This window comes from Phodopus roborovskii, unplaced genomic scaffold, assembly GCF_943737965.1.
Source record: "Phodopus roborovskii unplaced genomic scaffold, PHOROB, whole genome shotgun sequence".
NCBI classification, from domain to species: Eukaryota; Metazoa; Chordata; class Mammalia; order Rodentia; family Cricetidae; genus Phodopus; species Phodopus roborovskii.
The window spans coordinates 1,046,500-1,072,510 of record NW_026126629.1 but is presented as its reverse complement, the minus strand read 5'-3'; the positions used below and the strand labels follow the sequence as shown (position 1 = coordinate 1,072,510).

General features: G+C 44.6%; 1 protein-coding gene across 2 annotated transcripts in view; it reads right to left on the bottom strand.

Annotated features, from left to right (window-relative positions):
• Positions 1–26,011, bottom strand: part of Ptprg (protein tyrosine phosphatase receptor type G) — a 655,084-nt gene that overhangs the window by 95,876 nt on the left and 533,197 nt on the right. For both annotated transcript variants that reach the window (XM_051206878.1, XM_051206880.1), the window contains exon 8: positions 19,819–20,011. In XM_051206878.1, the coding sequence (XP_051062835.1) occupies positions 19,819–20,011 (193 nt within the window). The remainder of the gene's footprint in view (positions 1–19,818; positions 20,012–26,011) is intronic.

Genomic DNA, 26,011 nt, shown 5'->3' with positions numbered 1-26,011 from the left:
TCTGAGCCCCCAGATTGCAAGGTGAGGTTGTTCTGAAAGACTCCTTTGCCCCCAGCAACTCCTTTGCCTCCCCAAGGTGGGGGCTGTCCAGAGGGGGCCACAGCTTTGTCTGCATGTTAGGACAGGCTGTGACTAGGAGAATGGCAAGTTCTAAAACAAACAAAATGGCAAGTACTCAAGAGAGAGGGGGAGTAGACCTGCAGCTGGTGTGGGGAAGAGGGGCTAAGTGAGGGGTGAGCACACTAGAGCAGTCACACATGGAACAGCATAGAACCTTCCAGAAGCCAACTGCATGCTCCCAAACCTAAGGCTGCCTCTGAAGCCACTGACTACATTCCTGTCGAGAAACATAGCTGGCTTTGGCTGAAGCTGTGATAGGATTGCAGCCCTCCCTGGGAAGAGGTTCCCTGTCTCTGTTGGAGAGATGTTTTGGGTGGCTTCAATGGGCAGATGTGAGGATTTATGAGGCATTCTCACTGCCCTGCAGAATGCCCCCTACACTGATGGGTGGGTACCAGGCCACCATGCATGCATTTGCCTTCACAGCAGAGACTTCAAACAAAGACCATGAAAACTGCCTGGATGGCCAAAGGTGACATATCAGAATAAGGACACTAGGGGGCGACAAGGTACTGCTTTTAAATAGTCCAACCTACTAGGCTTCTGTTTCCCAAGACAGCACAAAGGGAGGAGGGAAAAGAATCAGCAAGGATCCACAGCTCCATCCTTCTTAACACTGGCAGCAAGGCCAGGTTTATGCACTGGGAACATTCTATACTCCACTACGATGACATAACTTCCGCATCCCTCATTTCCTACCAGTCTTATTTTTCTTGTACTCACTCCCCTCCTGCAATTATTGGAGAGCCGTCTGGGGCGCATTTCTCCAGCAGTTACATCACAGCCACATAAATAATCTTAGTGCCCACATGCAGATGCTTCATTCTTATTTATTGTTTGAAACAAAATGGCTGGTCTTTTCTATGCTAATTAAGATGATTCATGGTTTTTTTTTAATTATGTAGTATATAAAAGTAAGAAGAAAGTTAAAAAAGATTCACCTCAAATGTTACTGTAACCTCAGACAACATTGCAAACATCCTAGGATCCAATGTCTGACAGATTATCTATTTCCTGCATAAGAGGATTATATGTAATTTTGTGTAGGAAAAAGTAAAATAGAAAAGAGCTGGTCATGGTGGTGCATGCCAACAATCACAGACATCCTCAGGCTCAGGCAGGGGCTCTCAGATGTGAGACCAGGTCAAGCAACACAGTGAGACCCTTTCTCAAAAACAAAAATCGAAACACAAACCAACAAGAAGTCTAAGGTCTGAGGGCAAGTGAATGCCATAGCCAGGAGGCTGTGCCTATAATAAACAGAGTTTAGATGCCATTGCTTTGAGTGGAAAGTACAGAATTCCCCAGACTATTACAAAATACAGACCTATGCTCTCGGGACAGGATCACCAGCCAGGGGAGGCCTTCTCTAACTAAGTCATCACCCTAGACCCATACTTGCCCTAGACTGCCCCCAACCAGGCCAGAGGTAGCAAGAGCGTGACCAAGGGTCCCTCCTCACATCAGCCCCAGGTGAAGAGAAGTGGGACCAACAGAAACATCTTTCTGTCTCTATTCCCAAGTGTGTTTCCCATCTTTATGGACAGTGGGGACACATCCAACAGAAACATCTTTCTGTTCTCTATTCCCAAGCGTGTTTCCCATCTTCCTGGACACGGTGGGGACACGGAGACCTTTGCAGAGAGAGCACTGTACTAGAAGGACCTAGAATAGAGCTTGGCATTCTTATCTATAAAAAGGGCAGATAGGAATTATTTTTGGCTTGGCAAGTCATGTGGTCTCTCTCGCCTCCAAAGCACAAGGCAGCAGAGGCGGCGAGCATGTGGGCTGTGCCCAAGAGAACTTACACGCCGATGCCAAATCTCAGCTTTGTATGGTTTCTGTGGCGCTCAAACTTTTGGATTGTTTAAAGATGTTAACGCTCACTTTGCTTCATACAAAGATTGGTGGTGGGTGAGGTTTGCACCATGGAAAGGAACAAGTGGGCTTGTATTCTCAGCACTGAATTCAACCCCTCAGCACAGCTCACAGGCAGCTTCTCTAGGCTTGACCCTTCACGGCACACACCCTGAGTTACATTGCCGCTTCACTGACTATTTGGAACAATCTGCCATCCCCACTAGAGTAAGGCACAGCTGGTACCTCTTTGGTCATGCTCCGTACACTGCCTGAGTCTGCAGCAGGGGCTGGCATGCCTGTGTATCTGAACAGCAAGCAGGCTGAGGGCGCATGGAGGAAGGCCGCAGGCCTGTGTGATAGGATCCTTCTGTTTCCAACCACCCCGCTTTCCACCCGGCTCCTCACTTGCCTCTATGTGGCCTGCTCTGCCCTAGCCTTACTGGTGGTCTGCCTTCATTATCATGTAGGTCCTTCCTCACCACCTGTCACCTCCCTGTCCTTCTGCCTGAGCTCTGAGGACCTCTTGTGAAGGGACTACATCATTGATCACCAGGGTCCTGGGTATAGGTACAGACTTCATCCCTTAGAGTAAGAAAGGATTTTGCTTCTTAGTTCTGTGGGAAAAGATCCTATCTACAACATCAGGGCTGCTCAGTTCATTCCTGCAGCCACATCCAGGGACTTGCGTTTGTGGAGAGATGATATCTACATTCTTTAACTCATACCTTGCAGTGAGGGAATGTTGGCTGCTCGGGAAACACATCTAGTCTACAGAAGCAGCAATCGCTTGTCCAAGCTGAGGAGGAAGAGGAGTGAGCACCTTTGTACCTGTGCCTAAGGTTCTGCAGGTGTGTACCCTAGGAAACCTTGGAGTCAAGCACGGTCTCCCTTCCAAGCCTGGGAAGGAAGAAAGGAAGGAAGGAAGGAAGGAAGGAAGGAAGGAAGGAAGGAAGGAAGTGCAGTTTTAGGGGAAAGCTGGTATATTGAAATGTGGAACTTTGGCTCTTGGTGGCTTATTGTCTCTTTATCTGTATGATGAGTCACTATTTGGTAATGGTTTCTTCACAGGATTGGAGTGAGTATGACAGGCACACTGTAACCTCATAGTATTGGGGTAAGTGTGCTGGGCATACTGTAAATAAACCTCAGTTGTGGGCCTCAGGCCAGCTGGACATTCAGGCCCCATAACCTTTACTTGTAAATATGGATGTTTAAATCAGTGAGCTAGACCAAGAGCAAGGCTCTCCTTTAGACTAGGGATGTCTGTCCATGTTCATCATCGTTCCCACCACACCCTACTGCTTCTACAGAGGCCTCCCCATCCTCAGCTGCCTGAACCGTCAAAGCCAGGCGTGCAGAGGCAACCACATAATGCTCACATCCTTCCTTCCCTTAGTTTAGTAATGGCCATTGCAAACTAGAATATTTTGGCACATCCCTTTGTATAAAATCAAAGCCTCCGACCATGCAGGAGGTGCCACACCCTCTCTCCAAACAAACGTCCCCTGTGAGGCGGCCCTGCCATCAGCCCTTCCCTTCCCAGGGCCTGATGACAAGCTCACTGGGGACTGATTGCTTTTCACATTTCCAGGATGACACTCCCTTGCAGCACTGAGAATTCCTGCTTTTACTCTAAATCACCATTAATTATGATCCTAGCTTTCGTTAAATACTGAAGAGGATTCTAGCTGAGCACCCAGGTCCTCTGATTTTACATCAATGTCAAGGAAATTTTCTCAGTGGTTCCAAAAGTCAAACTCAAGTCTGTCCTGTCCCGAGCCCTGCTGGCTGTGGGGCTTTAGGTAAGCTACTGGGATAGCTCTGATGAAAGTCAGTGTAACCCCCAAGTGTCTCAAGCTGTTTGAGTAATGGCTACTCCAGGGATGTCCTCTCGGGCTCCTCCACTTTTGAGTGTCACATCGGAGGCAATGGGCCAGCTGTGGATCAGTGTGAGACAGAGCTTGCTCAAACACAGCACTTGGGCACAGGCTTACTATTGCATAATGCTATCCACAGCATCAGAACCCACACCAGGGTGGAGATGGGGGTGATACCATGTACCCATGAGATACTACATCATCCCAGCTCAGCTCAGGGAACCCTTGGATACAGGGAACTTTCCAAAGATCTGTTCTGAGGAATGGTATCTCTTACTGTATCAGAGTCCCCACAGCAGACCATACTAAAAACAAAATGAAACAAAACAAAAATCCCAAATCCCCAGAATCTTGTCACCTCATAGTGTCACCTCCTTTTTCTCCCTGTCCAAGGACACACCACTCTGAAGAAGGTACAGGGGCTGGGAGACAACTCAAAGTGACCACACCTCTGACATGACTTGCTGCCAGCTGCCAAATACATGCTGTCTGAGGGCAGGCTCTACACCTGATCAATATTTTACGCATGCACAGTAACTGAGCCCGGGAGGGGCATCTCCATTCATGCGGAGGACTCCACAGTGCAGGAAACAAGTCACTAAGCAGAGTGTGAGACACTGTGTGGGAGGCTTCATGTATGCAGATTAGTCAGCCTGATCTGATCTGAGCCTGGGGGAGGGGCAGTAGAGCAGCAGTGTCTGTCTCCTGTCCCCTGCCTCTTCCCCATTCCACATGATGACGGACATTGGGAGGGTGCTCACACTGCTAAGAGGGCAAACCTGTCCAATGAGGGCTCCATGCACCAATACTGCAGCCTTACAGTAGTGGTTTCTTCCAGTGCTAACAATACTTGGCACAGAAGTTTCCTTCTCCTCCACTCTTCCCTCATGCCTCCTTCCCTTAGCAACAAAGGTGAAGGGGAGTCTCTAGAATGTCTCCAGAACAGCCTCCAACTACTGTGAGTCCCTCTACAGCCAAAGGCAGCCAGCCCAACAACCATTCTTTTTTTTTTTTTTTTTTTTTTTTTTTTTTTTTGCATCGGCAACGCATGTACAAGCGCTGGTCCTTCAACCATCACCGGGAAGAAACAAACACAAGTGGTGGACCTCACTGATATGGGATGTCTGCCTGCATGCTGTGGACACATGTTGCTTTTATTAGCTAATGAATAAAGCTGTTTTGGCCTATGGCAGGGCAGAATTTAGCTAGGCAGGAAATCCAAACAGAGATTCGGAGAGAAGGGAGGTGGAGTCTGGGAGACTCCATGTAGCCACTGGAGAGTAACAGCATTACTGGTAGGCCATGTGTCAATACACAGATGAATAGAAATGGGTTAAATTAAGAGCTAGTTACTAAAAGCCTGAGCCATCAGCCAAATATTTATAATTAATATAAGCCTCTGAGTGGTTATTTGGGAACAAGTGGGCAGGAGAGAAAGTCTGGCTACAACTACGGCCCTTACCCAGTGCTATGGGAAGCACAGACACATGAGCATCAATGGCCCTTACCTTGTGCTGTTCTGGCTGACATGTGAGACACCTACTATGATTCTATAAAACTCCCAGGTTCCCCATTACCTTGTTTTAGAGACCCATACTTAATAGGATGTCTTACTCATTTACTCAAAAGATGAACATGGAAGTAACATAAGCCTTGATGTTTTGGAGATCACAGTCTGGCAGGGGAAATGATAACCATTACCAAGCCTGAAAAATCAAGTTCTTAACTTGGGCTTCCTTAAGGGCTCTAGGGAGATTTGGATGGGAAAAGATGTCATCGGATCTCTTTACATCTCAAACGCTGGCAGCAAATTGCAGCAATGCTCACAGGATTGGTGTGACATCACCAACTGGTGACTGAGTCCAGTGACAGGTGAACAGCTTGTTGCTCGCTCTTACAAGCTGTGTCACTAGAAAGCAAGGAAGTGTAATGGTTTCCATGAGGATGCCCCTATCCCATGCCCACTCATCTATTTGAGCACATGGTCCCTAATTGTTGGTGCTGCTTGGGGGACGTTTAGGAGGTGTGGCCTTGCTGAAGGAAGTATGTCACTAGGGGCAAGGTTTGAGAGCCTTAGGTCACCATAGTCCTATACAACCTCTGCTTTATTCTTGTGGTTCAAGACATGAGCTCTTAGCATTGTGCTCTAGCCATATGCCTGCCTGCTGCCTCTGCCCTGACACTATGGACCCTAACCCTGTGAAAACTGTAAGCCCAAATAAACCATCTGTTCTGTAATTTGCCTTGGTAGTGGTATTTTATCACAGCAATAGCAGAGTAACTAATACAGTAAGTATACAATTGAAAAATGGCTGGCGTTTTTCATAATCATTTATATTTTGTAATATCACATCTAAAATTATTAATAAATATAAGAGGCCTACTGAGTTCCCCAGATAGATAACCTGGGGGTTAGAGTTAGGGCTAACATCAGACTAAGATGTACACACCCCCAGCACTAAAGGATATAATGATATGCTTTTATTGACAATATTATAGTAGCCTCTAGAAAAGTTTTTAAAAGAACCTGGATCTAGATTTGTGGGGTGGGCTGGTGGAGATATCTGAGCAGAGTGAGGCTGAACTGAACCCTGAATAACAAATAGGTGTTAAATAGTGACAGTGGAGGATGAACATAAGGCTGGGTCAGACTCTGACTGCCCTGCCATAGGAATGTGGAATCAACATGGAAAGCACACTGCCAGGCTACCACCCAAAGCTGCTAAGGACTGGAGTCGAGATTCTCTTCACACAGCTCTGCCTTCAGAAGTCAGGTTTTACTACTCTCTGCCACGGAGGACACTGGTTACAGTGGCTCTAAGTTCTGCTAAGCACCAGATGGCTACTTCAAATCTTCCCTCCTGCACTGCCTTGGGATCTTCCCCCCTACACCATGCAAAGGTATCTCCTCCCTTGCTGCCAGTAGCCCTGAACAACAGCCCTGCCTCTCAGCAATCAAGGGTTAGAGTCAGCAGACACTAGAGCTGTGTGTTACTGTTGCATCATGTTCCATGCTCAGCAACAGGCTGCCCCAGGAGGCAGGGCAGGAATCCTGTGTGCAGAGCTCCAAATGTGCATTCTGGACTTTCCCAGACCCTCCTACCACTCTTACTGTTTTATCCATGAGGTCCCTCTTCTGACAGCTAATGGCTCTGGGAGGTGTCCATATCCTGTACAGGAAGGAGCATTGTTTGGCCTGACACTAAGGGAGGAGGCAGAATTCAGAACTATCCATCTTCCAAGCCACACTTAATAAAAAACAACTGAGCCTTGAGTCCTGAGTAAAAGACTGGATCTCTTTTACACTCTGGAACACCAGCTCCCTTACCATGAACACACTGTGACATTGAGCCAAAAGAGCAATGTGGACCAGCTCCACCTCACTGAACATCCCTTCCATGCGCTGCCTCTAACCTTTTTCCATCTCATGGACCTAGCTCCAGGCATGGATTCAAACAGGATCTCTGTCAGAGACCCAGCAGCCAGCATTGTGCTGGGGTTCCTGAAGCTCAGCCTCATATGTCTGACTGCTGAGATGATGTCACAGCTATGAAGAAACAGCTGTGTCACATAAAATAGGGGCCCAAAGATGACTTTGACAACCAGGGGAAGAGCTCTGTATAACGATCTAACAGCCCACAAGCTGCCTTGCAAAGCTATCTCAACAGAAATGACAAAAACTACACATGACCCCCACAGACAGGCTAGCTAGGCTTCCTTTGAGTAAGTTAGGGTTAGGAAGTGAGGACTCATCTGTAAAGAGACAAGATTAGGAGTGAGCAGTGGGCTCCAGGAAACCCTACTTTAAACAACCAATCCTATACACCCAAGAGACTGACCTAGCTCTGACTCTAGGCTGCCTCTAACAAATGGGTCAACAAGCTCCGCGTAGCTCAGTCTTTGTGGCTGGTAACAGCTGCAAGAGGTCAACCCGGTCCTCTTTAGGAGAACTCCTCTCTTCTGAGAAGCTGTTCCTGGTGCCAGCCAAGAAACATTGCTCTGGGTCCTTGATAACACCTGACAACGCTCAGCTAGACAGTGCTTCTGATACTCAAGGAAGATTCTGAAATGTGACAGTCAAGACACACATCTCAGTCCTAGCCTATGGAATTAACACACACACACACACACACACACACACACACACACACACACACACACGCATGCACACGAGAGAGAGAGAGAGAGAGAGAGAGAGAGAGGGAAGGAGGGAGGGAGGGAGAGAGAGAGAGAGAGAGCTAGGCACAATCATAAGGCTCCCTGGGCATGCAGAGAAGTAAAGAGCAAAGAATGAATGGAGAATCCACCTCACAAGGATCCCCAAGCTACATTCATGGCTCCTTCTTCTCCTCTGCAGTATGGGAAGTGGCTGTTTCTTAGGTTATGAGAAAGTGGAGGTTTTGCCCATATCCTTGTACCACCCCCAAGGAGGCCTGAGGAATAATCAGTAGGCAGAGTGGGGAGATACATTATCTCCCGGCTGTAGTCCTCTGCAGACTGTGAGGAGATGCCTGCAATGAGGAGATGCCTGCAATCTGGGAGCCCCATGCTTCACGAGCAGCAACTGCTAGCCAGCAGACAAGAGGAAGTCCATTGCTCTGGGAGGAAGGACACTGTTGGCCTTTATTAATTTCCACATGGTTGTTCACAAGCACCACAGTGTCCACATGAATAAGCCCAATGTCAGAACAGATTTATCTGCTGAGCGAAAGAAAGTAGAAGCTGTAGGAGGAGGGGTGCTAAGTTGGCCTTGAAGCTCCAACTCTGCCTACCTGCCTGCAGACAGAGAGGATTAAGTAATTAGGTAATATTTATAAAGTGTGAAAGCGACTGACAGCCCCTGGCACCTGCTACCAGAACTGGCTCAATATTCCCAAGCACTGACAGTGTGGCATCCGGGAACACCGTGACTCCAGCCAGCACCCACCAGTCTAAGCGCCTCTTTTCTGTGCTGAAAGCTGATCCCGGAGACAGTGAAGCAAGCCCTCTCTCCATGGCTGCTTTGAAATGAATACTCACATTCGGGAGATTTTGTCTATGGTAGAAGAGGCCTCTCTGGCTGCAGGTTCTGGGAGTGATGCAGATCCATCCCATAAATGCCTGGTTACGCTCCTGCCATAAGAGAACCTAGCCTGGCTAGATGGCAAATGCTCTGACTGGGCAACTCATGTGGCATATAAACTGTCTGTAGTCCGTCCATCCACCTATCCATCCTCATATTTACTGAAGAATAAGCAATGATCAGTTTCACCTCCCCAAGAATCAGAGTCTTGCCACATCATGGTACTTGCAGGGTGCTAGAAGAACAAGATATTCTAAAAACAAATTTCAGTAGTTGTAAGTGCTATGAGGGATTAAGCATGGATGTCCTCCCAAATGACCTGACCGAATGCAGCTAAAGGCCGTCCCTTGGGAGGGCACCTCAGGCAGGGCCGTGAAAGCTGAGAAGAATCAGGTAGGTGCAGAGGGAGCTCAAGTATCCTGAGGCCGAAGGGGCCTGCTGCTGGGGCTGGAGCATGCCTGTGAGTTCACACCAACGGAAGTGACATGCAAGACAGGTCTGGGGAGGGGACAGGATTCATAGATCACAGTTTCCACCTTCCTCTTCCTGTTGCTGGGAAAAGACACTCTGATAAAGGTAATTTAAGGGAGACAGAACTTATTTTAGCCCACAATCCATCATGGCTGGGAAGTCAAGGCAGCTGGAGCTTGAAGCACTTAATGACATCATACCCTTGGTCAGGAAACAGGGAGAATGGATACAAGTACTCAGCTCACTTACTCCTTTTTGTTCAGCCCAAGCCTGGAGTTCAGAGAAAGGCGATTCTGCCCATGTCAGTCAATGTAATGAAGATGACTCTACAGGCGTGCCCAGAGAGAGGTCCATCTCCAGATGATTGTGCGTCCTCTCAAGTTGACACTAACCATCACACACAGAAACCGTAACCTTCCCAGAAAGGTTTTTTTGACACTTGCACACAGCCAGGCGTCACACTCCATCCAGGGAGCACAACCCCTGATTCTGAAATGTGAGCGCTGGTAACAATGTCACAGCTGAAATGCTGCCCAAGATGTACACAGAACTCTCTTCTCCCCCACAGACTGGTGCAGAGAATGTCCAGTATCTCAGACTGTGTGTTATCTTCCCCACAGACTTATATTTTAAAGGCCATAGGCTGACTAGGGTGTGATGACTACATCCAAGAATAAATCTGTAGGCCTTAGAACCTGAGCCTTGCTTGCTGGACTCCCGAGCCAGATTTCTAACACTGCCCTAGGCTGTCCCATGAGCCAGTGCACCTGCCACAGCACTGGGAACTGTGTGTGAGGTTCTATGAATTTAGAAGTCCTGGGTGAAGTGGACATGTTGGCTTCCCAGGAGTTGACTCTATGACCAGGGCCTCAGCATCTCCTACAAGGAGGACCCAAGGTAAGCTGGTGTGCAGTAGTTTCATATATAGGTCACCAAGGTCCTGGGTCCTGGGTCCTGGGGTAAGCCATCAGGGCAGAAAATACAATCTTACAGAAATCTAGACGGAAAGCCCTGGGGTACAAAAAGCATCAGGGAACAGTGAACACACACTGCTCCTGGTAGTGGTCCGCATACAAGAAGACACAGGATAAGGACACTCGCTCTTTACTCCCTTGACATTTCTACTCACTGCTGAGTTAATTTGTCGTGGTGGTGGATGTGAATGTGGATGTGGTGGATGTGGATATGATGGTAGTAGATGTGGTAGTGGTGGTTCTAATTCCTTTTCTGGGTTTCCAGTGTGAACTCAGGACCAGTGGCTCTCTAGGAACCCTTCAGACCAATGGTTCTCAACCTTTCTGTAACCCTTCAATACTTCCTCATGCTGTTAGCCACCCCGCACCATAAAATTATTTTGTTGCTACTTTGTAACTGTAATTTTGCTACTGTTATAAATTATAAATATCTGATATGCAACTCCCAAAGGAGTTATGACCAACAGGTTCAGAACTGCTGCAGGCCTTTGGCACCAGACTGGAACTGTTGAATGGACAAAACTACTGCATGAACTAAGCAACTGTGCATATGGAGGCCAGAGGTCAACATCTGGCTAATTCTTCCATCATGTAGGATTTTGAAACACGGTCTCTCACTGTTTCTGACCAGCCAGTGAGCTCTAGGAGGCCTGTGTTTCTACTTGTCAGTACAGTGATTATAGACATGCCATAAAAGCTGGCTTTTCTGTGGGTGCCAGAGATCTGAACCTAGGTCTTCATGTTGGCAAAAAAAGCCCTTTACCCCCAGAACCATATTCCTAGCCCCACGGTGTTCACCTTCACTTCTAATGCCTAGATGTTCAGAGGGGATACTCAACAAATATGTGGTAAGTCCTGGCTGAAGGCATTCTGAAAATTAAATAAACGTATGTGAGTGCCAAGAGGCCAGCACAACATCTGGAAACACCAAGATCTTCCTGGGCACAGATACTCTTCTTGGTAACCTTTTCCAAGGCAGCTAGAGATACACATGAAGATAAATCTAGTAGTTTCAAATAGCAGGTACAACAGACAGTGTCAGCTGTAGTCTGAATATGGCTTACCTCTGCCAAAACCTATGTAGAGGCATGGTCCTCATTGAAACACACAATGGTACAGAGTGGTGGTGAGGACTTAGGAGAGGCTCTGCCTTTAATAAGGAACAAACGTAGGTCCCTGGGTGAATTGATGAATTTTTAGGGAAGCTGGCTGGTAGAAGGCAGAACAGCTTTCTGTCCCCTCTCTTCTCAGCATACCCATTTACTTTGCAGCCAATACTGGTACTTCCTGGGTCCCTTACCACAAGCTGGGCAGATCCCAAATAAGCCTTGTTATTGTTCTTAAACAAATTACTCAGTCTCAGGTATTGGCTATGGCAACAGGAAATAGACAAAACAACATGCCTGCAGAACACTAACATCATATCAAGAAAAAAAAAAGGGGCAATTGACACAAACATATTGACATACAATGAGAGGAATAGTGAGATGTCAGACATTTAAAAATGCTTGATCCTAAGGTGTTATGATTGCCAAATCATTCCTGTATCTTGCCTTCCTCTTATCTACTCCTAGGTTAAAACCAATAGCAAAGCTGAGTTGTCAGAAGGAGGTGCTTAAATGCCAGCCCTGTAGAAGTTGTATGGTACATATGCTTTGTTTCAGCATGGACCTGCCCTGAGAGTTTCTGGAAGTAATGAGAACTTTACAGAAGGGTTTCTGAGAGGAGTGGCTGTTTACAAAGGAATGATGAAACATCCCTATCAGAACTTCCCTTGAATAAGATAAAGTAATTGTAGCTCATTAATGTGGCGTGTAGAGATGATTGAACCCAAAATAGAACAACATTAATATTTTCTCCAAAAATAGCACAAAACCAACATTTCAGTGTCAAACTCTTTCTACAGCAATCATGGATTTACATCTTTGTTTGCTCATTTTGGTAGAAAAATGTGATGTTCTGCCTCAGTGTATTCTGGTTTAAAATCAGCTAGTTACTTATGGATATGTCATTTAAAACTACTTTTAACCAAAACAGGAAGCAATCTTTGGCTCCGAGGTTGCAGCTAAAAAAACATCCGAGCAGAATTAACCCACCTTCTACAAACCAAGGCATGGGTCTGAGATATAAGGGTATGCACACAGCCAGTGCCCTCTCTGTTTCTTCTGTTTTTATTACATTATACAGTGTCGTTTTAATTAAGCCATCAAATCAAATTATCAGATCAAGTGGCTTCCATTCCACTGCGGGTTGAACAGGTTTCATTAAATTAATAAACCATATGTTTTGTGTTGTTGGAAGCAAAGTTATTTTTCTTCAGTCACCACTGCAAATTTCTTCACAATAGACAGTATTCAGCACTTAATCACATGACCCTCTTCCATTGCCTGGGATGGGCTGAAGAAAAACGGAAATGACAGCCCATTAAATCCTAAATTCTGTCCAAGTTATTTACTGACAAAGGGCAGACTAGCAAATTGGATGTCCCTTGAACAATCCATCGAGCCTAAATATTGTTTCCATTTTCTGGAAGCATGGTTTTCTATTTTTTTATGGATGGCATCTATTATGTAATTCTTAAGCAACAATATAGGATTAAGATGGCCACTCCTCCCCTTTTCTTTGGTGCCCTGCATGGCCATGTTTTTTTGTGTTGGGACAGAAACAGATGGCATTCTGTTGTCTTCCTGAAGTTGACAGAAGAATGACAGAGGTAGGGATGGGGGGCCTTGCCTTGACATCTATCTAGTCAGCACTGTCCTCCTTAAAGATCACAGCCATGGGTCAGGGATAAGGAGGAGCTACAAGCACTCAACCGAGGCTCTGAGTATAACAGTGATGCAAAGATGGTCAGGTCCTAAGTTAAAATAGTTAAATAACTGACAACCAGGTTCATAAATCTCTAAATAGAAAATAAAAGCCAAAGCATTCATAGTTACTGCTACCACCATTGTTGTGGAGGTGACAGGGGGTGGAATACCTCTGTCTTTTTGCATTTTTTTTTTGTACACGCTCTACCATTAAGCTATATCATAAATCACACTACAACTGTTGGGATATTCAATATTTACCTTTAAAAAACATATGTCTGCTCCATCTTACTGTGACACAGTCCCTAGATCAGGGACCAAAACTAGGTTCCCAGGACAACTCTGTTTTGGACTCAATTTGTGTTAAAAGAAAGTGTCATTGAAGATATTATCTATGTCCACTCATTTACATGTTGACCTTGGCTCCTTTCATGGCTCAACAGCAGACTTGAGTAGTTGTCGAGGAGTCGTACGGCCTACAGAGTCTAGAGTAATCATTGACACCCAACCAAAAAAGTTTAATGACTCCTGACTTACATAACTAATTTTTCTTTCTTCCGTAACAACACTGCAACAAATGCATAAAACATCCTAAGAGCTTCATGGTGAGCTGCTAAAGAATGACAAGATAAGCTTTGTCCCTCACGAACCATCACCAGAAGGTAGCACACCACTCTACTCTTGTAGGATCTAGATTTTGTGGATGAATGGTGGAAGGAAAATGACTTTTCTTTGCATTACATCTTTCCTGGCATCCCCAGTCCAACCATGCCAGCAGCTGGTACTACCCAGTGACTGTGAGCATCTGTATGTGGTTTCTGTCTGTGACACCAGTGAACATAGCATTTGTCTCCAGAGAAGAAGAGGAACATTTTGCCAGGTAGAATGCCATGCGTGTACATGTAAAAATGAAACATACTATATGAAACATGCTATACTAGGCACTGAGGAACTGAAAACAAAACCCAAAGGGAAAACAACAAAATAGAAAAGATGCACAATAACAAGTGTTGTCAAGGATGTGAAACCATTGTACTCACTTCATACACTCTTGATGAGAATGTATAAGGGTGTTGCCATTGTGGAAAATGCAAGGCCTGTTCTCCCAACTACACACCTAGAGATTTGGTATTCATGGGAAGTTCTATGACCGACTCTATCTAAAGGAGTTGAAAGCATATGCTGACACAAAGACTTAAATCCAGATGTAAGAAGAGCAGCGACATTCCTAATAACCCCCCAATGGAAAGCTCCAAATGCTCAGTAAGCAATACATGAATAAACAAACTGTAACATGGCTACATGCTATGTTATCTCACCATATCACAGCACTCATTTCTGTCTCCTGCTCCTATACATACTACATTAAGTGAAAGAAGCCAGATACTCTTCGTGATCTACTGATACGAAATGTCCAGATAGGACAATACAGACTGACAGAAAGGAAATTTGTAGTGACTTGGGGGAGAGGAAGGGTGGGTGAAGAAATTATAGAAAGAAAAGTAACTAAAGGTTTTTTTTTTTTTTTTTAAATAACTATGAAAAATGTTCTAGAAATAGACAGCAGAGAGAGTTGTACAATTTGCTGGCTAGACTAAATCCATTAAAGTAGACAATTACAGATAATAAACTATGGTATATTAAATAAATTTCAATAAAGCTGTTATAAAAAACAAACAGTGGTGAAGAATACTGAGGGATCTTGTGAGGGACCCAGGTTCAGTTCCCAACAGCTACATGGTAGCTCACAACCACCTGCTGACACCAGTTCTAGGGAACTTGATGCTCTCCTCTGGGCTCCATAGTCACCTGCATACACATGCTACACATTCACACAAGTAGGCTTGAGTGCTCTCTCTCTCTCTCTCTCTCTCTCTCTCTCTCTCTCTCTCACACACACACACACACCCACACACACAGAATGTGAGAGAGATACACACAGACATACACACACTCACACATATACACACACTTTTTTATCAAGCTGAAAGATGGAGGGTCAACTCAGCAATAAAAAGGAATGATCAACAGATATCTGTAACAGAACAGAAATAAATCCCCATTCTAACACCACAGGAAAGACAAAAACAGATTACAGTTGCCTGGGTTGAAGGTGGGGAAAGAAATGAGTATGAGTGGATATCTGCAGTAAGAAAATGTCCTCAAGCTGGATTGCAGTGATTGTAATGCAATGATGAGTCCATTAAAAACTATCAAACTGTACATTTATAGTGGTGGGATTGACATGTAAATCTGGCCTAGACTTCTGTAAAAGTTGTGAGAAACAAAAGATTTGGAGTGCGGGGATGTGTCTCAGCAGGGGAGAACTTGCCTAGCATGTGTTGAGACTCTGGGTTTAATCTTCAGCATCTCCAAGTGAAAATATTAAATAAATGGGAATCTTTCCCACACTGTGGCCAGAACAATAAAGAGTGAATACAATCACTCTAGGAAACTGACAATGTCTAAGCAAAACTAAATAGCAGAAGATGTGGCCTGGCATTTAGACAACAGACCATGTCTATAAGGTCACTAAGAAGCATGCCCAAGACTTCCATTCTCACTGAAACTTAGAACTAGGTCGTGCCATCCTGTATTCAGTAAGTACATTCTGGACTAGTCACACATGGAATACAGTCCTCAGAATGAACTGAAGAGGGCTAGTCACATGACTCCACAGACACACAAGGGCAGCGCCACTCTCTGGCAGTGGTTACCAGGGGAATCCACATCAAAGGGGTGTGTGGATGTTAGCTCCTTGATCTGAATGCTCATTACTCAGGTGTAGTCCGAGTAATCAACCTGTGCTCATGTTACATGCATATTTCTCCAGATGTCACAATTGTATTTCCAGTGTGTTCAGGGCTACTGTCCAAAAACTTTGGACTTCAAATTGAAGAAATCTGTGGGATGGCAAGTTCAAGGAGGGGCTTTCCAGGCTCCTGGTCTCTGTGCTCACAAATCTCCTCCCAGAAACACACTAGCTAGGGAAGAGCCACTTACACTGCAGGAGAGGCTATGTCCTCTCTCTTCTCTGTGAGGAAGGCTCTAGACCTGAGGTTTACATTCTCACTTCTCCTTTATGGGGTGGCCTAGTACATGCCCTTCATTTTTAGACCCGTCTTGTCTTCCTCTGTCTATGGCTAGTATGCAGCAGGAGAGAAGGCCGTGGACAAGGAGACAGCTAGACTAACATGCAAAAGAAGCCAGCTGGCAGAAGACTGGAGATCCTCCCCACCAGAGCCACACAGGAGAGGACAGAACATGTAAAAAGAAGACATTTCTGAGTGAGGGAGACAGGTGCTAGGGAAACGACATAAAGGGGTCAGTCAGGACATGGGGCCAACACTTTTGGCTCTCCGTGTTGTTCCCTCTCTCTAGCCCACTTCCATTCCAAGAGTGCCTTTTTCTTCTTAAGAAACAGTCTCCATATCCACCATTCTCCCTGTGGCCTGGTCCAGTGCTTTGTTCTATAAGAACCCGTAAGCTTCCACAGGTGCTCATGGGCTCACACCCATTCCTATGACAAGTCTTCCCACAGGTGCCCATGGGCTCACACCCATTCCTATGACAAGTCTTCCCACAGGTGCTCATGGGCTCACACCCATTCCTATGACAAGTGTTCCCACAAGTGCCCATGGGCTCACACCCATTCCTATGACAAGTCTTCCCACAGGTGCCCATGGGCTCACACTCATTCCTATGACAAGTCTTCCCACAGGTGCCCATGGGCTCACACCCATTCCTATGACAAGTCTTCCCACAGGTGCTCATGAGCTCACACCCATTCCTATGACAAGTGTTCCCACAAGTGCCCATGGGCTCACACCCATTCCTATGACAAGTGTTCCCACAGGTGCCCATGGGCTCACACCCATTCCTATGACAAGTCTTCCCACAGGTGCCCATGGGCTCACACCCATTCCTATGACAAGTGTTCCCACAGGTGCCCATGGGCTCACACCCATTCCTATGACAAGTCTTCCCATAGGTGCCCATGGGCTCACACCCATTCCTATGACAAGTCTTCCCACAGGTGCTCATGGGCTCACACCCATTCCTATGACAAGTCTTCCCACAGGTGCCCATGGGCTCACACCCATTCCTATGACAAGTCTTCCCACAGGTGCCCATGGACTCACACCCATGCCTGACAGTGTTTCCACAGGTGCTCATGGGCTCACACCCATGCCTGACAGTGTTTCCACAGGTGCTCATAGACTCACACCCATGCCTACAAGTGTTCCCACAGGTGCCCCATGGAATCACACCCACGCCTATGACAGTGTTTCCACAGGTGCCCCATGCCTAGAACAAGTGTTTTATACATGTTCAGTAATCAAACAAAATACAGGAAAGGGAATGATTTCAGTTTTTTATAATGCTGAAAATCTAACCAGCATTGCAGAGTACGTGCACGCATGCCCTCTCCCCCCTCCCTTTCTCCTTATGATCCATCTAGAAATATCATACACCCTTTTGATAATTACACATTGTAAGAGTTAACAATGGACATGATCTTCACTAAGCTTTGGAGAATGAGGAACTGACTAACCACATCCCACATTAAAGGCTTGGGCCACATTCAGCAGAGGGCTCTGTCCACTTTGACACTTAAATGAAGGAAGACTGCCATCCTCTAACTTTCTAAGGACAGATGCCACATATTCTCTCTGCATGGCTCATCTGCCACTCACTCAGCCTAGTTTCCAGGGAAGAGCTTTGTTAATGTCATGTTTTCAGCCTTCCTGAACTAGCAGACTTGTGTGTTCCTCTGGAACCAGATTTCACATCCCTTGTATGACCCCCGCACAGACTTCTCACAATGACAGAGGTCTCCTTTCCCAAAGTTCTCTTGGGAAAAAGCCTTCAAGTTCAGTTATTTTTAGCTAAGTTTAAAAGTTTAGCCCAAGTGAGGATTATTTTAATACCAATCCAACCCTCATAGGCTTGTGAGCATCTTAATTGTTCTGCTATTGACAGGAAATCAGCTAGATTTGAATCTGAAGCTGAAGCCTTTCGTGAGCATGTCTGGCCAGATCAGTGTCCTACATAAAACCACAGACAGGTAAGTCAGATCTCTACCCATTCCTGCTCCACATCCTACACCCTGTGCTGAGGACTGAATGCTCTACCACACTTTGCATCCTGCCATTCCCTGACGCCTTCTTTCAGCTCCTTTGTAGGTTCAGAAGCTTGGGAAACAAGCTTCTTCTTCTTATTATTATTAAAGTACAGTTGATTGGACTATAATCTCATTCCTCTGAACCTAAAAAACCAATGTGCTAATAAAGGGAGTGTGGACATGCTTGGAACAAACCCCCCACCTCACTTACCACACCATACACAACACAGCCTACACTTCCTGTTGACAAAGCATGTGAATTTTTCCTAAGACACCCAAATACACAACTCCAAAGGAAGAGAGTACTTGGTTGGGAAAGAATTGTGTCATCACACGAAGGCAAAAATTTTTGTCCCCATTCCTCCCAGGACTATAGCTTTGACCAGACATATTTCTCCACATGTTTCTGAAGAAACAACTCACAATTATTAGTGATTAAAAAAAAATGAGGCTAAAAGAGTCTTGGGAGAGGAACTCATGTTCACTTCACATGAGAAAGCAGAAACAGATGTAAGACACTAACACACATATTTAGCAGATACTGGAACTAGACTCTTCAATGGCTTCTGGGAGGCATTCAAAGCCAAGTCGCACCCCTGCTTAGCATGGACATGAGAAAGACTGCTTGCTGCATGCAAGTACTTCACAGATGCTAGTGTTTCTGCTCAGAGACAATTAGTGACACCAACAGAGAAATGCCTAAAAGGTAGGACAGGGCTGAGGATGTGTCAGTTAGTAGAGCCCTTCAACCTAACAAGTACAAATCCTTGGCTTCCATATCCAGCACTGTATAAACTGAAGGGCATAGCAGTTCATGCTTATATTCTCAGCCCTTAGGAGGCAGAGGGAGGAATATCAGGGGTTCAAGGTCATCTCTGCCTGCATAGCAGACTTGAGACCAGCCCGAGCTACCTGAGGCCCTGCCTCAAGAAACAACAACAATAAAACATGCAAGTAAGACATGAGTTTGATTAAACAAGAGTTTCATTTAGACATTACTAATTAATGTCAAAGTAAAAATAGAGGATGACTGATCTATTCCTGCTAGTCAAGGGGCAATTTTAAACAATCTAACCAAAATTATTCACACATCATTTCTATTTATTGTCTAGACAAATTTCTTTTTGCAGAGAAACATATGCTCTTAACACCAAGTCCCAATTCTTGGCTGACTTTGAACTGTATGTGTACATGTGCATGGGTGTGCATGTGGATGTGTGTGTGCACATGTAGATGCTAACATCAGGTATCTCCCTCAATTTTAGTCTAACTTATTTTTCTCACTGAACCTGGAGCTCATTGGTTGGTAATACTTGCTGGTCAATGAGCTCTGGGCATTCTATATGTCTTTCTACTCCATGTCCACTCCCAGGTGTAGGTCATAGGTGCATGGTACTAAGCCTGGCTTTTATGTAGATCTGAGGATCCAAATTCATATCTTCATTCCCTTTACAATTTAAAAATCATTTATGATGAGAAACTTTCCTCCTTCAGTCTAGAGGACTCAATTAAAATTTACCTTTAGAGGCTTCTGTTCCTAGTGGGTTGTCCAGGAAGTCACCGAGGTCATGGTTCCAGGCATCTCGGACAGCAGACTTTGACACCACTCTGTCATTCAGTTCTTGCTGTGGTCGGAAGTTGTTTCTCAGGTACTCTACTGACTTGACATGGTCTTGCTGCTCCGTGGTGAAGATAGAATAAAAAGCCTCAAGCTGAACAAAGAACCAGAGAGAGGAGGAGGGAATCTCAATTAGATTCAAAGGCTATAGGGTGATCAGAACACAAAATGGCAGGGAATGGTCAGGCCCAGGCTGATCTCCTAGTAGTAGGTTGCCTTCTGGAATGACACCAGTGGCTCTGCTCATTGGGGCCATTCTCAGCTGAGGGAAGAATGGGGCTCGCAGACCCGTAGACCTCAGGCTTCCTGCAAGTCTCTCAGCAATACTTTTAGTACAATGGGGAAGAACACAGACTTACAGTGAGTCCTGGAGGTAAACTGCCTAGATATGAAATACAGGCCCTGAACACAAGCCTTCCCCTGACCCTCTGAGCCTCTAAACTCCTTCCATAAATGGTGGTAATCATAATAGTGTTTACCTGGTAAGGTCTGAGCAACAGGACTAATGACCAAGCACTTCATCCATGTATATCATTCAAAGTAAACATTAACTGCTCAAGAAATAGTAGTAATTTAATTGTTATAAACAAGCCTCTGTGGATATAATACACACCAAATTCAGCCCAGTCAGGAAGATGCTCAGTGCTAACTGTGTGGTAAGTTCAATTGCCCAGTTTTAAATTTAGCAGATGGCTGGCTAGTCACAGACAAATGACTCAAACCTCTAAAAAGGCAAGATTCCCTATCAGTGAAATGCCTATAAATGTAGGGTCCTGAAAAGATGGATTCTCCATGGGTCGACCAGCTGCCGTCATGGTCACTATGAAGAAATATCCTCCACAAGAACACTGAGGAAAGTTCTTAAGAAAAAAAAAAAAAAACAGCATCCCACAATCATACCCTGACCATCAGGATGGATTCTTTGTAGCCCTCAGCATTGCATCATTAAGAAAGGTCATTCTTCTGTGTGTAAGGATGGAGCATTGACTGGCTGTCACAATTGCTCTCATCAGACCACAAAGATAATCGTGTCACCAAAGAAAGGGCAGAGGGCTAGAAGCTGTTGCAGGCTTCAGGGAGCTAGATAGCTGGCCATCAATACTTTTATGTAAAAACTTTTAAAATTATTAAGACTATCTAGATTTTTACAGATTGTGAGTTGGACTTCATCTGCAAGCCTGAACCTAATACTCAGTTCAGAGAATGACCCAGAAAATATCCAGCTGCTGACATCTTGAGGCTTCCTTCCTTTTCAGGAGAAAGTGATGCAGTTCCAGAGAAAATCCAGCCAAGCAATACCTTTCACTAGACTATTGATGCTGTGAAGACATTACCATTGAGCTGGAAACTATTAAAGGGGCTAAAAGTCCCCAGGCCCAGTGATGCCACTAGCTTGACAGGATATATTTGTGTGTGTGTGATATATATATATATATATATATATATATATATATATATATATATATATATAGAGAGAGAGAGAGAGAGAGAGAGAGAGAACTCACAAGTTTCTGATTTTCTCAGAGGAAATGACTTCCTAAAATTTTATGAGAGGAATTAACAAAGACCTGCTGGAGATAGTCAAGGTGAAGAATCAAAATGATTAAAAGATTAGAGAATAAATCCTGTGAGGAAAAGGGAAAGGCCATAGGAAGAATTATTCAACGTGAAGAAAGGGTGAGGGATGCCCGATTTGATTAAAGGTCCTTGTAGAAGATGCTGACCAGCAGCTCCCCATGTTCAGTGAAGGCCGAATACCAGTAGCTTAAGCAAAAGCCATAGAGATGTGAATTGAAGAATGAAAGGGATCTCTCGGCATTCAGGGTGGGGGTTTGCTCTTTTGTTTTTAACATGGGCTGGGCTGTCACACCAAAGTCAGAAAGGAAGTCCTCTGGAAGAGACAGCCGTCTGGCTAGAGAGCTTTATGCTTTGAGGAGACAAAGAGAAGAACCTGGGATACATTCAGCAATACAGCACCACACCCTGTTTATTCTCTAGATACATGCATCCTCCTTGGTTCTAAAAAGTTTACATCTGAAGCCTCAGGAAAGAATTAGTCACATAACTGTAAGAAGAGGCAGGTTGTGAATTAAACACAAAACTGCCTTCCTTTAAATTGCTCTCACAGCTTAATGACACTCTATGGCTTAAAAGCTCAAGATGCCTCCTTGTCATTAACTAAACTGCCTGGCAGACTTTGAGGGAAGGATGTGATGGTTTTGAGTGAACTGATGACCTGAATGATATTATATTGTCAACTGGATCATAGCTTCCCTTGACAGCCACACAAAAGGGTTCACATGGGAGGACAGGCTTAGCAGGCTTATCAAATGCCTTTAGGTATGTTGGCAGCATTCGTTAAATGCTGTCAATCCTCTAAAAGGAATGGAAATTGCCAGTGGCCATCCTTTTGGTAATGACCACAGTTGGTGACAGAGTAGAAACCTCCCTGATTGCTGGACTAGGGAAAAGTCTGCATGCTTTGTTTTGCCAGTAGAGCAGTAAATCACCTGGGTCAGAAAGCTACTGACCTTCACATATATTTTAGGTTGTTCAAGGAAAGCCAAAAGGCTAGAAGGGAGGAAGCTGTAAGATGTGACAGCCTCTAGTAATACTAATGCCACAGGAGCAATCAGACAGACCTCTGACCAGTGTTCATTGCTTGATGCTTGATTTGTTGGAAACTTCCATATCTGGTTAGAACTGACACACTGGGGCTCTGGAGAGATGACTCAGCAGTTATGACACTGGCTACCCTTAAAGACCACCCAGGTGTAGATCCCAGCACCCACATGCAAGCTCATGACCATCTACAATCAAGTTCCATGGGATATAATACTATCTTCTACCCTCCATGAGCACTAGGCATGCATGAGGTGTATACACATACACACAAGCAAAACATTCACACACATAAAATAAAAATAAATCTTCAATAAAACAATTGTACACTCCATCATGCTACAGCTCTGGTTGTATACCACCTCAATCTCCTGTTCTTGATGATCTGGTCTCCAACTTTAAAGCTCCCACTCTTAATACTTGAGTCTAAACTTCTGTTTTCCTAGCCTACTTGACAAAGCTGTGGCCATCTTACTTGTCCCTCATATTTCTCTGTGTGTTATGTGTATGTAGGTAAACGTGGAGGGCTGCAGTTGATGTCAGGTGCCTTCTTAGACCTCCCTCCACTTCACTTTGTGAGAAGGCATCTCTCTCTCTAACCCTGAGGTCACCATTTCAGCACCAGTGCTCAGTGATCCCATCTGCCCAGTGAGGGATTACAGGCTTGTCCTGTCCTATCTGGCTTCTTAAGAGGTGACTGGGGGATTCAAATCAGATCCTCATGCTTTCCAGTATTCGAAGAATGAACTGTCTTCTTAGCTCCCCACCCATCCTGTGCTTCTGAGATTTGCAGTACAACAGGGAAAACGATGCTACCTACTTTTTGTGCCTTTTCTAACTCTTTAATGAGCTGCTATATATTAAGTATTTGAAATAGTTCCTGACACAAGGAAGTACTCAATAAATATTGTTATCACTACAATTATTTTTATTTTATGAAGACTGCAGCTAATGGTGATTGTATTCTATGATTACAACAACAAATTATAGCATACCTGCTCTTTCCTCCTTCTCTTTAGCACTAATTTTTATCAAACTTACTTTATACTGGGCAGTTCATCAAACACCAGAACACATTGTTTTACATCTTATTTTCAACCTAAAAGAACAGCATTAATACTGTTAGGAGGTATGGCTGTGTTAGAGAAGTTGCATCACTTTGGGTGGGCAATAAGGTTTCAAAAGGCCATGCCAGGCTCAAGGAATGTCTCCATCTTTCTCTCTCAGGCTCGGGTTTGTGGATAAGGTGTAAGCCCTCAGCCAATACTTCAATGCCATGCTTGTCTGCCTGATGCTATGCTCCCCACCATGATGATCATGGACTAAGCCTCTGAAACTGTAAGAAACCCCCCAGTTCAGTGCTTTCTTTCTACGAGTTGCCTTAGTCATGGTACCTAAGGCAAACACTGACCCCCACAGCTAAGACTTAGCAAGCTCTTATGCTATGCAAGCACCATACAAAAAGTAGCATGCACAAGAGAGGTCTTGGGATGTTAGGGCCATTGTTCATGTTAGCAGTCATTGTTGCTGACACCAATTAGGAAACTGGTCCTTGAGACATTAAATAACTTGCCCAAGTCACCAAGAAACCAAAGGGTGAAGTAAGGACTGGAACCCCACGTTCAAGTGATTCATTTTCTCTCAACCACACCATGTCATGTCAACAGGCCCAAAGAATGACTCAGGGAACGAGAAGCCAACAGTGGAGGAACCTAGTGTGGTGACAGGTTGTCCCCAGTAATGCCTATTAGCTAAGGCCAAAGCCAATTCAGGTAGGGAACCTATCATTTCTTTGTCCTCTTTTGTGTTCTGAAAGGAAACCACATATAGCCAACAGGGTGGCATGAACAAGATGGCAGCCAAGAGGGAAAATGCCCTCCAGTTCCCAAAGTCCTTCCCACTATTCACCTGAGCTATTTCCAGGAGGAGGTAATAAACACATTTGGAAAATTTTAAAACTCTAATGTAACTAATGAAGTCTTTATCATTTAGTAAAAATAAATGAAAATTTTTATTTCTATAATATCAAATTGACTTTTTAACTTTTGAAGAGAGTGTGTAAAATACTTCTTTCTTTTATTCCTGCTTGGGGAGCTGTAATTGCATTTTAACTGGTGCTGTTACAAGAACAATTTTAACCTTGAATCACAAATGTGTTGGCTGGAAGAATATATAAGTCATTTCAACTTAGTTTTTATTATAAAAGTATTTCAGAGAATAATTAGTTTTTAATCTGTCATTTTGCATCAAAGGAAAGCTGAAATCTATTCATGCCATGTGTGTGTAGCCAGGGCTCTTTGGTCCACAAGATGTGGGGAGGGCACCGCTGAGGCTGAAGGGGAGAGATCAGTGAAAATAAAAAGAAATAGAATTAGGAGCTATTAAACACTGGCATGAGCAGTACTTTAAGGGGTGGGTATCCAGTAGCAATTCAAAAGAACCAAGTCCATTCTTAACTCAGCTCAAATGGAGCAGCATTAGGAATGGACAGCTTTTGTCTAAGGTCCTGGAGATGCTTCAGTTTTACTCTAACTTTCAGGAATGGGAGGGTGAGCCCTATTTGTTGCTTCATTACAGAGCAGACAGTGACGATGGAATATTAAATGCCTAATAACCCTGAGCATCTCAGGTTGAACTTCTGAACCATAGCTGCAAAAAAAAATGAAATCTGAGACTTGATAGCTGAATGCAAGGCCACGTCCTTCCCTTGGCTCAGACACTTTTACAGCAAGGCAATTACAGAAAGGCCTTCCACATAAAGAAATCGTCTTCAGATAATTAAAGAGGAAAGCAGTCTCTTTTGGATAATCATGGCATCTTCACCCCCACAATTTAGAACTTCTCTTTCTTCACATGGACTGCACCTTATGTAGTGTTGGGTACCTGACACACAGTTGTGATGGCCTTCATGCTACAACATCCATGGGTTACGCATGCTCTTCTATAAGCTAGTCCACACTGGGCTAAACTCTATTAAAATTACTTTCTGTTCTTATTTCTATTTTCCAATGTGTCCACTATAGATTTTAAACAAGATATATGGCTTGCTTTTTTTCTATGTGATAGGGCTGTCCCTTTGGTTATGTGGTCATTTCATAAACAAGACAGGAAGGCCATCAAGCTTTGTCCTCTCCTGTCAGGCACAAGTCTAGACACTTCACCTTCATTATGTTTTTACAAATGGGAAAACAGAGGCACAGGTAAGTAGAGAAACTTATCTGAGAAATGGAGCCAGGAATGGAACTCTCCATTTGAAGACAATTAGCCTCCAAAGAATAAGCTCTTAACTCCGAAGACATGGTCTAATTATTCTGACAGATTTAACAACAGTCAAAAGGGGACAATGTAGATAAGCCTGTCCCTTTCCATCTATCTCACTGATATGAAAACTAATGGGGGAGGGCCAAACATCCAGAGCAGTCTAATTAAGGCATAGTCAGATTTACTGACTATTTGAGAATATAAGTCACAC